General features: G+C 41.7%; 1 protein-coding gene across 10 annotated transcripts in view; it reads right to left on the reverse strand.

Moving 5' to 3' along the window:
* Nucleotides 1-13936, reverse strand: part of gria3a (glutamate receptor, ionotropic, AMPA 3a) — a 51706-nt gene that overhangs the window by 32581 nt on the left and 5189 nt on the right. For 9 of the 10 annotated variants that reach the window (XR_010800280.1, XR_010800282.1, XR_010800281.1 and 6 more), the window contains exons 2-9: nucleotides 12538-12696; nucleotides 8997-9236; nucleotides 8186-8373; nucleotides 3640-3693; nucleotides 3372-3533; nucleotides 3114-3281; nucleotides 2295-2399; nucleotides 1731-1838 (exon numbers count right to left, since the gene is read on the reverse strand). Coding sequence is in view for 7 of the 10 variants with exons in the window: in XM_066659593.1 (XP_066515690.1) it covers nucleotides 1731-1838; nucleotides 2295-2399; nucleotides 3114-3281; nucleotides 3372-3533; nucleotides 3640-3693; nucleotides 8186-8373; nucleotides 8997-9236; nucleotides 12538-12696 (1184 nt within the window). In the remaining 3 variants the exon portion in view is untranslated. The remainder of the gene's footprint in view (nucleotides 1-1730; nucleotides 1839-2294; nucleotides 2400-3113; nucleotides 3282-3371; nucleotides 3534-3639; nucleotides 3694-8185; nucleotides 8374-8996; nucleotides 9237-12537; nucleotides 12697-13936) is intronic. The other variant, XM_066659595.1, reaches the window with a different exon arrangement.

Below are 13936 nucleotides of genomic sequence, written 5' to 3' on the forward strand. Positions count from 1 at the left end.
TCGGCTAATGACATCACCATTGAATTAAACCTTTTTGCCGAACTGTAAACAAATATCAGCGCCATCCAATCAGAGCAGCCCCTGGAGGACATTAGCTTAGCACACTAGTGGTGTTTGTTTACTGCTGTGTGGTTTTTGTTCTGAATTTGCCTATGATGCATGGGTCATAGACAAAGTCAGAGCGGTTCAGTCATGTCCTTTAAATGTAAGATAAGGCGAACCTTATGGTACATTTAAATATGACTGTGGATAGCCTAGAAGACATCACATTTACACAATCTAAACTATTCTAGCAAACATCAAACCCACTATCTTAACTACCCTGAGAAATCCAGTCATAAACTAAACTAGCCTAGCTAACAGCAGTCCTCATCTCAGTACAAAACATTAATTTACAAACTTTGTAATTTTTTTAAAGCTTTTCTTTCTCCTCTACTTGCTGCTCTTATTCTTTCACTAAGTGACTGCAGCATTAGCATTCGCTTCCCTTCATGTAATTAATGCAGTAGTTTTATTTAATTTAGATTATTCTGGGTTTAATTAGGTTCATTCCATTTCTTCTGCAACCTCCTCACTGTAGCGCTAATGCCTCTGCTCAGGTCAACTAGCCTAGTGCAATTAGCTCAGCATCTCTCTCTGTCTCACACACATACACACAATAACACATATCTGACATCTATTAAAGCCTGCAGTCTATTAAATCCAGCTGGATTTTTTCTTTTTAGGTTCTCTTTAATTTCTTGAAGCAGCTCAAATTCTTTCATCCTCATTTTTATTTCAGTATTTGTTTCAGTGTCTTTTTCATATAAACTTATCATACACTGCAAATGTTTACAGCTGGGAATTAAGCACATTTATATTAAATATAATTTACTGTATGGACTTATTTTGCTATTAGTGTGTTGAGATAATATATATTGACTGAGCTCACAGGTGCACCCTATTTTCTCAAATTATTTAACCTTGGCCTGGTGGTAGCTGTTTGTTTGTTGTTCATTTTGTAATCTCCTTTGTGTTCCTGCGGCTGCTGTCTTTGATTATTATTCTTGTCCCTTTGTGTATATCAGCCTTAACATTACTTTCCCTCACACTCCACAAGAGAATTAGAGATTTTGTAATTATAAAACCCCCTGTAATCTATTTTAATCGGCTGCTGCTGATTGGACGACTGGGATATAGCGGAACCTGATACAGCACAAATCATTATGACACAGAACCAGAGACCTGAAAAGGGGTGTGGCTTGTAAAAGGCCAGGGTAGGGCTTGTGATGAGGTGCAGTACCTGTGTTTGTTTGTGTGTGTTGGTGAAGTTGTGTACTTACGTATGACTTTTGAGAAAGAGCAAGAGAAATAGAGAGTGTGAGATAATGACAGACACATACTGATGGAAGTAGAGTGAGAGAGAGAGAGAGAGAGAGAGAGAAAGAGAGAGAGTGAGAGAGAGAGAGACCTGTCCTGGGTAATTAGCAAGGCCGGTATTGTGATGTCACTGCTACGACAGGCCACCGTTGTTGGGAAAGTGCTGATGCTTTGACACACACACTGTTACAGTTGAAACACTCGTTGGTGATCGACTGTTCAACAATGTAGTGAGTGGGTGGAAAGCAAATGGACAAATAAAGGGTTCTGCCCCCCGGGGTCAGAGCGTAACGCCCCACTCCACCTGCAGGGGGCAGAAGGACTGGAGCTCACACATGTCTTGTTTAAAAAAGCCGCTTGGGAAAGTGTACCATAATAGTAGTGACCACAATTGTTCGGTTTTCCACAGAAGAGGACTCGTTGGTAACCTGCAGCTCCACTACATTAACAAACTTCTCAAACTCTGTCCAGCAGCCAATCTGCAACACACACACACACACACACACACACACACACTGTTATCAATAATCAGAAATCAGCGCTTGTCATGAGCAACCTGTCAAAAATTACAGAATGAGAACTGTAGGTCAGTAAAATCCAGGAGGGGGGGCAGGATGCAGGATGACTGGTCAGAACACAGGACTGTAGGCAGAACCCTAATAAAACCAGATCCAGGAGTGTCCTCACCACCAGCACCAGATCTAGGCCAGGGTTTACACATAGCCCTGCATCTCTCTCACTGTGCTAGGAAACACAGCAAGTTCTCAGTCATATAATTTTAAGGGGATCTGAGGAATCTGAGGGTGGAGTGATGAGGGGAGGGTCTGTAGGGGACGGGCTTTAGAAAGTTAAGTCTATAAGTTAAATGTTAGCGGTGTGGTGTTGGTGTGGTGGGGTGGAGCGGTGGGGTTTAGTGTGTTGATGATGTCACTAACCTTTCGGGGGCCTCCTGGCTTCATCTCATAGACATCGATGGTGTAATTTGTGCGTCGTCCAAAAGAGTCAAACTGAATATTCCCCGTCATCCCCTGCACCTGCACCTGTACATCCACAGATGTAACAAACAAACAACAATAACAACAACAACAGAATAACAACAGTAACAACAACACACAAACAATGTGAGAGTAATCACAATATCACACAAAAACATCAGCAGCACCTGTAACCACAATAAAACACAAAGTACCCAAGAACAATAAAACACCAACAGTAAACAACAAAATTATAACACCTAAAAAAGAAAGAAAATAAATTAAAAAAATCATCTCTGCTGACAGTGGTTAGTGTGTCAGTAATGTATTGGTTGGCGATGTATCGATCAGTGACATATGGGTCAGTGAATTATCTGTCTGTGACTGATGTATCAGTCAATGACATATCCGTCTATGACATATGAGTCAGTGACTATTGGTCAGTATTCAGTCAGTGACGTATGGATCTGTGTCATATAGTTCTGTGACATATTGCTCCGTGATATACAGGTCAGTGACATGTTGGTTTGTAATGTATCGGTCCATGACGTACTGGTCAGTTGCGTACTGGTCAGTCAAGAATGGGTCACTGTTACATCAGTCAGTCACGTACGGGTCAGTGTCGCATCGGTCCATGACATTTGGGTGAGTGACATATCAGTCCGTGATGGGTCTGTCAGTGATGTATTGGTCCATGACGTATCTATCAGTCACGTATCAATCAGTCACATATCCGTCAGTCACGTACAGATTAGTGCCGTATCAGTCAGTGAGTCCTACCATTTTGAGAGCCCTCTCAATGTCGATGCCTTGGCTCCAGGGCACGGCGGGGTTAGCGAGACAGTCTCCAGCGCTTCCTCTCCTAGAAATGTCCACACGCTGGCGCCGCAGGTACCGGAACGCCTCAGAGATCACCAGAACCGAATCATGGGTGAGGGCCGAGGTGTACTGAGGACACACACACAGAGCCTCCCAGTTAGATTGATTAGTTGTCATATTAGGACCCGGGGCTGAGAGAGAACAGACATGACCACAGACCTTGAGGGGGGTGTTCCGGGACTCTGGGAACTCCCTCTCATCCAGACGATCCCAGCGATTCAAGAACTGCTGAACTATGGGGTTCTCCGCGTTTATTATCTGAAACCCTGTTACATTAGCACCTCCGGAAAACACTTTATCCACACTCATATTAGAGAAACCCTACAGAGCAATAAACAGACAGAACACACACAGATGATTGCATTCATATTCAGAGAGATAGAGAGAGAGAGAGAGAGAGAGAGAGAGAGAGAAAGAAAGACCTTACCAGGTTTGCAAGGATGTAGTGATATCCTCGACTGTTCTTCCCAGAGTTTACAACCTGTAAAGCACATACAAACACACACACACACACACAATAGATAACACACACATTTGTCTTGAGCAGTGATGGACAGTAAAAAAGTAAATGCAATTCGTTAGTGTACTTAAGTTCTTATTCGTGTATCTGTCCTTTACTTAAGTATTTCAATTTGGGCTACTTTTTACTCCACTGCATTGGCAGAAATCTGCCATTCTTTTTGGTTTATGTTTGAATAAAACGTGTCTAAACAAATCCCCCTGCTATGCACAGCTCTCCATGTGGCGCACAGTAGCACCGTTGCTAGGAGATGAACAAACACAGTCACCGGGCTAAAGCAAGTGAAAATGTTTCTCCGCCTTAAACCAATAATACCAAAGGCAGGCTTTTTATCGACTGTTTTATGAATTTGAGACTGTAAGTAATCACTTTCAGTTCTTAGAACCATTATGAAATATATTTATTTGTAAAATTTAGTATTTGGCTGTATTTGAGTCATCAGTAATTACTACTCATTCATATGCACAGGTTACGTATCTGTAGATGTCACAAATCACTCACCGATGTTGAGAGTCAGTTGGAGATTTATTAAACACAACACGTGAAGCAATGTCAAAACCAGAAGAAATATTCCAAAACCCAAAAATTAGTACAGAACGATAAATGATAAAAAGTCTAAAAGACAAAAACGTGTATCAGGAAGAAAGTGAGAAAATCAAAATTGTAGCCTGTTAAAGAACAAAACAGGTGTCTCAGAATTGCAGAAATATGTAAAAAGAGCAGTTTAAACATAAAACATATGTAATATATTTTCCTTAAAATTACAGCTTAATTGGATCAATCATTAAGATTACAATAATTATGATGCTTCACTGACCTATAATAGGGAGAATAGAGCCTCTGTCATTGGTCAGGGCTCAGCACTGCAGAAACTGCACTATGTAATGTTTATAGCAGGGTAGGAAACCACCCCTTTCCTTCCCCTCAATACCAATTTCAGTACATTGCTGTTAAAGTTAATTGCACTAGGTGGAGCCCTAAGAGCAGTAATAAACCCCAAATATTGCATAGTGTTCCTAAATGAGTAAAAAAATAACTAAAGTGTCGTATTCCATTGTGAAAGATTATACTTGTGTGTTGCTGCCTTCATCACTCTGCAATTACATCACCAAACCACTAGGGCTGAATTTCAAACATCTTCTTCAACCATATGTGGTACACAATGTAGTGGTGTAGTGGTATTAGCTTTACAAATCTTTAAAGTGCACTATTTGGGGAGTGTAGTGTAGGGGAGTTATTTATTAAATATTTCTGGACTTTTTGACTTGAGCAACTTGAGCCATGTTCATCTAACAACAGACCAATCACAGTTGTTGTGGTATGCGTAGATGCGACAAGTTATATTTCTGGAGAAGTGTGCATCACTGCCTGCCTATGACATGGTTATGATATGGTTCAAAACAGAAGCATATATTGGGCTTAAAATTCTGGGGACAGCGACCTCTGTTGGTTTGGAGGGGCAGGTATGTTATAGCTGATATAACATTGTTAATTGCATTAATTTTTGGCAATTTCTGCTGTGTTCATCCATGTCAGACAAATTAACGACAATCTATTTAAAGACTGGGGAACAGTGAGTGACACTAGAGTCTTTTCACCTGCAACGAGTTACAGAAATGATAATAGGACATTAGAGACATAATAAGTCATGGTAATTTTACTTTCAATACTTAAAGAGACGAGTTAAAGAATTTGGGCCGTAATAACTAAGAAGAATGTGCTATAATCAACATATTTACACAGAGAAGTGTTCATCGTTTCACTAAAACATCTATCTATGCAAAGTGAACATGCAGCCGCCATTTCCCTGCATTTACATGCCTTTACTGTCCAAATCCACCTTAAATATTTCAATTAGACAAGGTTGTTACTAATGGATTTTGCCTTCCACCATAAATGTCATTTATGAGGCAGATCTTATCCATAATTTTTGTAGTCAAACATTTTGTTCCACATTACATGTGTCAGTTTACGAGTTTTTTGCTGTTCTTGAAATCTCTGTTCCACCTTAGCTAGCACTAGCTATAGCTTTCGAAACGTTTTGAAGCAACTGTAATTCCACTTTATCCTTTTAAAACACACAAATCAATTGTATTATTCAACAAATTATTTACAATTTTCGTATTCAAGCATTTATTTCCACCTTAAATGGGTCTGTTTAAGAGTCTTATTTGCTTTTTTATCTTGCTTCTTATTGAATACTCATTTCCACCTTAAACACTTATGCAAAGCTAAAGCTAGATTTGAAACTTTTTATTTCCCATTTATTATAGCGCAGGAGGCTATAACTCGTCTTAGTCCCAGAGCTGGGAATAATGTAAACAGGAGCTATACCATTACCTTAAATGGATAGACAGAAAAAAAAAACCTATATAAGTGAAGGGTGCAGGACTGCGGGGTGAGATGTTTAGCGAGAGAGAGAGAGAGAGAGATGTATAGAGATGAATGGAGAGACAATGGAATTAGCTGATTCTCTCTGATGCTGTTCTTTTGTGAAATAAAAATGTATTTAAAACTCTAGACAGTGTCTGGCAGAGATTCTTCATCACCCACAACACAACACCCCAGAGGAAAGGCACAACACTCTACCAAACTTTACCAAAGCTCTTCCCCCTCGCTGCCGTTGTATTCTTAGCTGAACCTATGTGTTTTAGGTCTTTACACCTTTATTTGCTACACAAAACATGGGAATTTCTCTTTAATTCATCCGAGAACTTACATTTACGTTTCGGGATAGCTGCTCGAGATGAGCGTAGGTACATGAGCTTTGCCTGACGTAAACAAGGACTCCTGAGGTGCAGAATGACCAATTAAATGTTTACAAAGAAGGTTATCGCCCAATAACGGTAGCTCTACAGACAGACCGTCCAATCAAAAGATTTTAGGCTACTTCACCACGCCCCTTTCTCACTCAAGCGAACCAATCGGAGTAGGGGAGGGCGGGACTAGTTTGTGAACTAAACGCTTCTCCAAATTTTATGTAAACTCTAGAAAAACAAAATCCTGCACATTTGTGAAATTCTGCCCGGACATTTTTTTAAGTCTAAAAAAGAGGACGTCCGTTATTCACCTTCTTCCTATAAAACACACAAAACACGGTCCTAAAACCTTTCAAACGTCGCTATGCCTCACTTTCTTTATATAAAAACCACAATCTATGGTGTTTACTCCTTTTAATCTATCCATAGGCGTCTGTACTTCTATATATATTCAGAAATGATTTGCTGTTACCTGTTCAGGAGGAAATTAGCCAGTTCTGGCTCTGTTCTGTAGTGTTGCTGCTTCTAAACTGCCTCCACTTTTCAAACACAGGGCCAGTTTCCTCTCATTTTACTCTGTCTCTGATCATGGGGTTTTTTAAAAGGGCAGTGGGGCTTTTTTGGTCCGGTAAAATATAACATTAACTCTGTTCACTTGGTCATTTCATGGCTGCTGTTTGTAGACCTGGCCACAAGGTGGACTGTAAAATGACAGGACAGAGGGTGGAATGACAGGCAGGACCTCGGAGGGTGGGATCATATGAGCTCCGCTCAGGACTAGCCACTTCTCAAGGAGAAAATACTGCTTTAGCAATGCTGTGGGAGGCAGCAGTGTTTTAGCTTTGACTGTTTCCTTAATCTATGATCACACCCTGGACATTTTGTGACTAAGTACAGTAAATATCCTACAGATTGTTCCTTTAAATAAATTTCAAGGTAAATAATTTTGTATTTTTACTCAAGTAGAGATCTACAACGAGGGCTTCTATTTTTATGGTAATATTATACCTTGAGTATCTGTACTTTTACTCAAGCATATGGTTTGTGTACTTTGTCCACCACTGGTCTTGAGTGCATTGTCTTTGTTCCGTGAATATAAATAAGTTTATGTCCTTGCTTTAAACCTCTAAGGGCCAGAACCAAAACACCCACTCACTTACTCACACACACAGACACAGACACAGTGGAAGTAGAGGACACAGAGGTCACACAGCTGTGTGATAATGTAAATGAGCTGTGTGTGTGTGTGTGTGTGTGTGTGTTTGAGAGACTCTGAGAGCTGAATTTTCTGAGGTGAAAGCGGAGGGAGTGTATTTTTAGTTTTTCTGACTGTTCCCTTGTTGCAGGACGCAGTGTCCTACTTACATACACACACACCTTCTCTCTCTCTTTCTCTCTCTCTCTCTCACACACACACACACACACACGCACAATAATGTACTGTCTCAATTTTCCTCTAGTAATGTTATCCACTTTGTGATTTTGTTGATATTGTTTCCTCTGCTCCCAACCAGAAAAACTCAACACGCTCAGAGGAGAACGCTACAATTAAACTGGTCCACTGATCACAAGCACAACGGTATAACAGATCTATGCAGTTAGTGTTCTCTTCTGAGCGTGTAAAGCTCCAGCTGCACTGAGTTAGCTACACTCCTAAAGGTGGTGGTGGCTGACTGAACATGTTTTAGTCTGACCTGCTGGAGGATGGCATTGATCCGCTCCACCTCGCAGTCGATGAGGAAGCGCTTTTCCTGGCGCCTGTCCATCTCCTCAATGATCCGACGGAACTCCAGTGGATCCACAACGTTCCCTACAGAACGGGCCGTTACCTGCCAGTTACTCGCCACGGCAGACTCCATCACAGCCTGCAGCACGGAGAACCCTGGACACACACACACACGCAGAGAGCACACACACAGATAAAGAGAGATGCTACTAAATATTATTTTTTGTCCATGTTTAACCATTTTTAGCCGATTGCCCTTCACACAGAGTTCCTGACTCTCCGGACTGAGGACCTACAAATGTCCACTCTCTCCACACTCTCCACTGATTCAACTGCCTCCACTGTGTCTATTGAGTCCACTTTCTCCACTGTGTGCAACTGTTGTCAACTGTTGGTGGTCAGTGCATCTATCATGGAGCATTCCTTCTGTGCAGTGGTCAATGCTCTGTCCTGCTAGATCTGACCCAGTTCTATCAAAGCAGCATTACCTCTTTCGGCAGTGTGTGTTCGGACCTAGTTTTATCAGAGCAGCATTAACTCTTTCAGCACTGTGTTCTGACCTGGTTCCTTCAGAGCAGCATTAACTCTTTCAGCAGTATGTCTTCTGTCCCAGATCTATCAGAGCAGCGTTATCTCTCTCAGCAGTGCGTGTTCTAACCCAGTTCCATCAGAGTAGCCTTAACTCTCACAGTAATGTGTGTTCTGACCCGGTTCTATCAGAGCAGTGTTAAATCTTTCAGCAGTGTTTGTTATATATGTGTGTGTGTGTGTGTTCAGACCTCTGTCCGTGTCATAGAGATAGACAAATCTCTCCCATCTGTAGTGGTTGAGCAGACTCAGCAGCGCCCCCTTGAGGCTTGGCCTCATCTGCAACACAAATTGCACTTCAGCATCCAGGGGAAAGGATGGAGTGATGAAAGAGGTGTGGAGTGCCCCGCAGAACGAAGAGAGAGTGTTCATCGAGCGCTGGTCATAGAACCCAAAGATGGCATACACACCACGAGAGAACTGAGAGCAAACTGAGAGAGAGGTGAGAGAGAGATAGAGGCGAGAGAGAAACGAACACAGAGAAAGAGAGGGAAACAAAAACAGAGAGAGAGAGAGAAAATTGTATGAATATGCAGGGAATTAACAACAGAAGCACCGTGCACAGTGTATGTGTGTCTGTCCGTCTGTTTGTGGGTCAGTGTGTGTGTGTGTGTGTATCTCTTCTGATCAGTTATAATAAACATCAGTGTTTGTTATAATGACATCATATGCTGCTGTAGCGACAGAATCCTCAGCCTCTCAGGGGACATACTCTAATCATCTTCAAAAAAAATTGCTCAGAATAAGCTAACTACACAACACTACACCCAAACTACACAACACTACACACCAGCGACTATGAAGTTCAGATCTAAACCCAGCAGCTGTGGGGCTCTAGGTGGGTGGTATTCTGAGCTGCTCGTCCTTACATCCCACAGATAAACACAGAGTAATAACTCAGTAGACATCACACACGACAGCGTCTGTTTGAGTGATCTAATTGGACCGGAGCCGTTCCCTGAGCGTTGAACAACACTAGGAATTTTAACCCTCCACACATCCCTCCACTTTTCAGGGGTGTTCTCTTAACCTAGACCCTAGCCTCTGGGGGTGGGGGTATATAAATCTTCAGGCTATGGTCAGTAGGTGCAGCAGATTCAGCTCAGAACTCGATTAAAGCCACAGTAGGATCCTGCTGCCTCGGCTCATGCCCCTGGGTGTAGCTGAGTGGAAAAACTGGTAGACATCACCCATAAAAATCACATTCACCAAGCTGTCACAGCGAGATTGCTCACCGTCCGGTCAGACCCGGCCAGTCCAGTCCGGCTGAGGAGTTTTTTTTGTCTGAGCAGAGCCAAATAAGTTATTTAACAAACAAATCAATCCTATTCTGTTGTGTGTTACAACTGTCCCACTAATAAACTTTGTGTGCGGAACAGTGGTAAAAATAAAGCAGTGTCACATTGCAGGTTACTGAATATCAGCACAGATGCTTTATTACAGAGATATAATACATATATAAAATGATAAACACTTCCAGCTCAAATAATCCTAAAAATAAACCTGATATCAATTCAGGAAATCTCAGTCTGAACTACATCCCCAACAGAAACAGATCTGAGAGAAAGAAAGGAGAAGAGGGAGAGTGTGTGTGTGTGTGTGTGTGAGAGAGAGAGAGAGAGAGAGAGAGAGAAATAAGGCAGTTCCTTGGAGTAGAATGATGTCATATTCCATGATCTCTGCAGAATTTTTGTGTAAACAACAACATAACAATCATCAATGTGTGTCTGTAATTTTGTATGCTTTTGGTGTGTGTGTGTGTATTTGTTTATGTGTTTATTTGGAGTGTCTATGTGTGTTCATGTGTGTATGATTGCATTATGCATGTGTGTGTTTGTATGAGTGTGTGTGTGTTTAAACTGATGGCATCAACTAAGTTACACACACGTCATGTGTGGTTGACTGAACAAATAGGCCAATGACACATTCAGGATCTCAACTGATTACTGACACAATCAATAAAACACACACACACACACACACACACACACATTCACTCACACACACACACTTAGCTACAAATACATCAAACGCGCTCATTAAAGCAAATCCATTAGGAAGACAGATTATCAGATGGACAAAGAAACACATTTGGAATATTCCTGAATCCTCTGGGCCTTACAAAAGATAAACATAAACAAAACCACTCAGTGTTTCTGACATGGCTCACAACTTCATCTCTCCACAGTACATTGTTCTCCTGCTCTACAGTATCCTACAGGGTTTTCTGTGTGTGTGTGGGTATACACCCCTCCAGCGGACTCTTGGTGTTGAGCACTGTGACCTGGTTTCTGTGGAGTGTGGCTTTAAACATTGAAGGATGAAGACCTTCAGCAAAAGGTATTCACTCAGAACCTGACACAAATAGATCCATTTACAGCAGAAAGAGAGAGAGAGAGAGAGGGAGAGAGTGTGTGTGTGAGAGAGAGAGAGAGAGAGAGTGAGTGAGTGAGAGAGAGAGAGAGAGAGAGAGAGTGTCCATGCATTAGCTGCTCTTACATCCAGCTGTGTGTGTGTGTGTGTGTGTGTGTGTGTGGGGGTGGGTGGGTGTGTGTGGTGCTGAATGATAAATGATGGTCGAGTCGTTCCATGATGCAACTGAGATGCAATGTTTGTTCCTTGAAAAAAAGTTAAACTTGTTTGGAAGTTTGACCTCCAAACACCTGCAAGTTTACCTCTCTCTCTCTCTCTCTCTCTCTCTCTCTCTCTCTCTCTCTCTCTCTCTCTCTCTCTCTCACACACACACACACACACACACATATGTGTCAAACTCTCTGTTCTGTAGTTCTCTTATTTCACTGATAAATTCTGGTTGGAAAACCCAAGGGTTAAAATCCTTACACACCCAATGGAAAATTGTCCAGTCAGGACAGTTCCTCTGTGGTGTCTAAAGCCTACTGCAAACAGGCTTCTCTCTCATTGGTCAGGGCTTCAGGAGCTGAACTGAGGATCTTAACTCTTCAGATTAGCTATAATATCATTTTCCAAAGGTTCTAGATGGTGTAGTATGATCTCACACCCACAGCCACACCCATAATGCCTTATATGGACATTCAGCCACACCCACAGTTATAACTCAGTGGAGAAACACAATGATTGTAAATTTAAAAGTTAGATTTACTACCTAGTATTGCTTTAACTAAAAACACTTCTACAATTCAACTGCTGTGGCACTGAGGGAGAGAGGTGGAGAGAGAGGGACAGGGAGAGTGATAGAGAGAGTCCATTGAGTGCCCTCGCACTATCGATCTGATAACAGTGAGGTCAGCCATCAAGAGAAATAAAAAGCACTGCACACACACACACACACAGAGAGAGAGAGAGAGAGAGAGAGAGAGAGAGAGAGAGAAAGAGAGAGAGATGAGTCTATCTCTGTCTGCATGTTTCCTCTCTTTCTGTTCCCTCTCTCTCCCTTTCAGACAGTGATGTGTTTCTTTATTAAACTTTAAACATGCCTTCAAATTCAGTTCACATTCATCAGTACACTGAAGTGTGTGTGTGTGTGTGTGTGTGTGTGTGTGAGTGTGTGTGAGATAGAGAGAGAGAGTTGATGTTAATCTGAGCCCAGGAGTCAGGGATTACCTGAATCTAAATCAGATTATTTAAAGTGGATTTGAGTTGATATTACATACAGTATGTGTGGGATTGTTAAAGTGGATCTGAGTTTATACCAGTTACTCACACTGTGTGGGATTATAATATGGTGGACCTGAGTTTATATGAGTTACTCACATGCGTGTGTGACGGAGAAGCTGTTGGATGACTCCAGGTTGTCTACATTGTAGTTAAGATGGAACGGTTTCTCTGTGGCATTCTGGTTTGTGTTGTAAAGCTGAACCGCAAAACGGAATGCACTGTGTTCCTGGACAGTGGAACGCATGAACAGACCACCTGAGAGAGAGAGAGAGAGAGAGAGAGAGAGAGAGAGAGAGAGAGAGAGAGAAATAAACAAATAATGTCAGAAAACATATAAGCAGAAGCAGGACAGATAGAAAATAATAAAGAAATAACAGAAAGCAACAGGTAACACCCTGCTGATGTCATCCACCAATACCAAATACAACAATATAGCCAGATGTCTTTGGTGTTCTGGTTTCTCTGTGGAGATGGAGTTTTAAATGGAGGGGTAATTGTTGAGTTGGGGACTTTCTGGTGTACAGGAAGATGAAGGTGGGGGTTGGGTCACAGAGACAGCACAGAACTCACTCTGAATTTTCAATGTACTAGTGCACAAATATATACGAGCCTGAATATATCCCTGGAATCTTACCCACTGTTCAAGACCTCCACAGACCAGATATGATTTGGGTGATGGCTCATTCTCAGTGCTGCAGTGACACTGACGTGGTGGATTAGCCAAAGCAGTGCATTTTGAAGTTTGAAGTGCTTTCGAACCCTGTGTCCAATCAATCTACACTCCTACCCTATTGGTCCACCTTATAGCTGTAAACTCAAAGACAATAGCTCATCTGTTGCAGCAGTTTGTGTTGGTCATCCTCTAGTCCTTCATTAGTGACACAGGATACTGCTGGCTGGATGTTTTTTGGTTGGTGGGCTTTTCTCAGTGCAGCAATGACACAGAGGTTTAAAATCCCCACCACCCAAATCACACCTGCTCTGCGGGGACCCTGAACTTTGAAGGACAGGGTGAAAGGGAGCAATAGAAATATACTAGAGGTGGACTCCAGCCTGTAGCAGTAAAACTACAAAGTGCCCCTGCATCTAGTGGAGCTGAGAGAATAAACAGTAAGTTTAGAAACAAGGAAATAGTCATAATTTTATGGCTGATTCAGGTATATGCAGCATTGCTGAGTCTGTGCTCTATGGTGCTCATTATGACTCAGTGTATAGGGGATAAAGGGGAGGGGTGACTGTGGGTTTCTCAGTCAATGTGTGTAGAGAAATAGGCAGAGAGATGGGTGAAGGGACACACTTTGTTGTTTGAATGCATTTTTGAAATCAAACCCAAATATTTTTGAGCACAAACTCATCTCTGGTTTCTAACCCAATATGAGGTAGTGTAATAAGGGCAAAATATGCTATTTTATAGCATACTATTATATGCTATAAAATATACTTTATAGCATATAATAGTATGCTATAAAATAGCAATATATATATATTATATTTA

This window comes from Hoplias malabaricus, chromosome 2 (genome assembly GCF_029633855.1).
Source record: "Hoplias malabaricus isolate fHopMal1 chromosome 2, fHopMal1.hap1, whole genome shotgun sequence".
In the NCBI taxonomy this organism is placed as follows: Eukaryota; Metazoa; Chordata; class Actinopteri; order Characiformes; family Erythrinidae; genus Hoplias; species Hoplias malabaricus.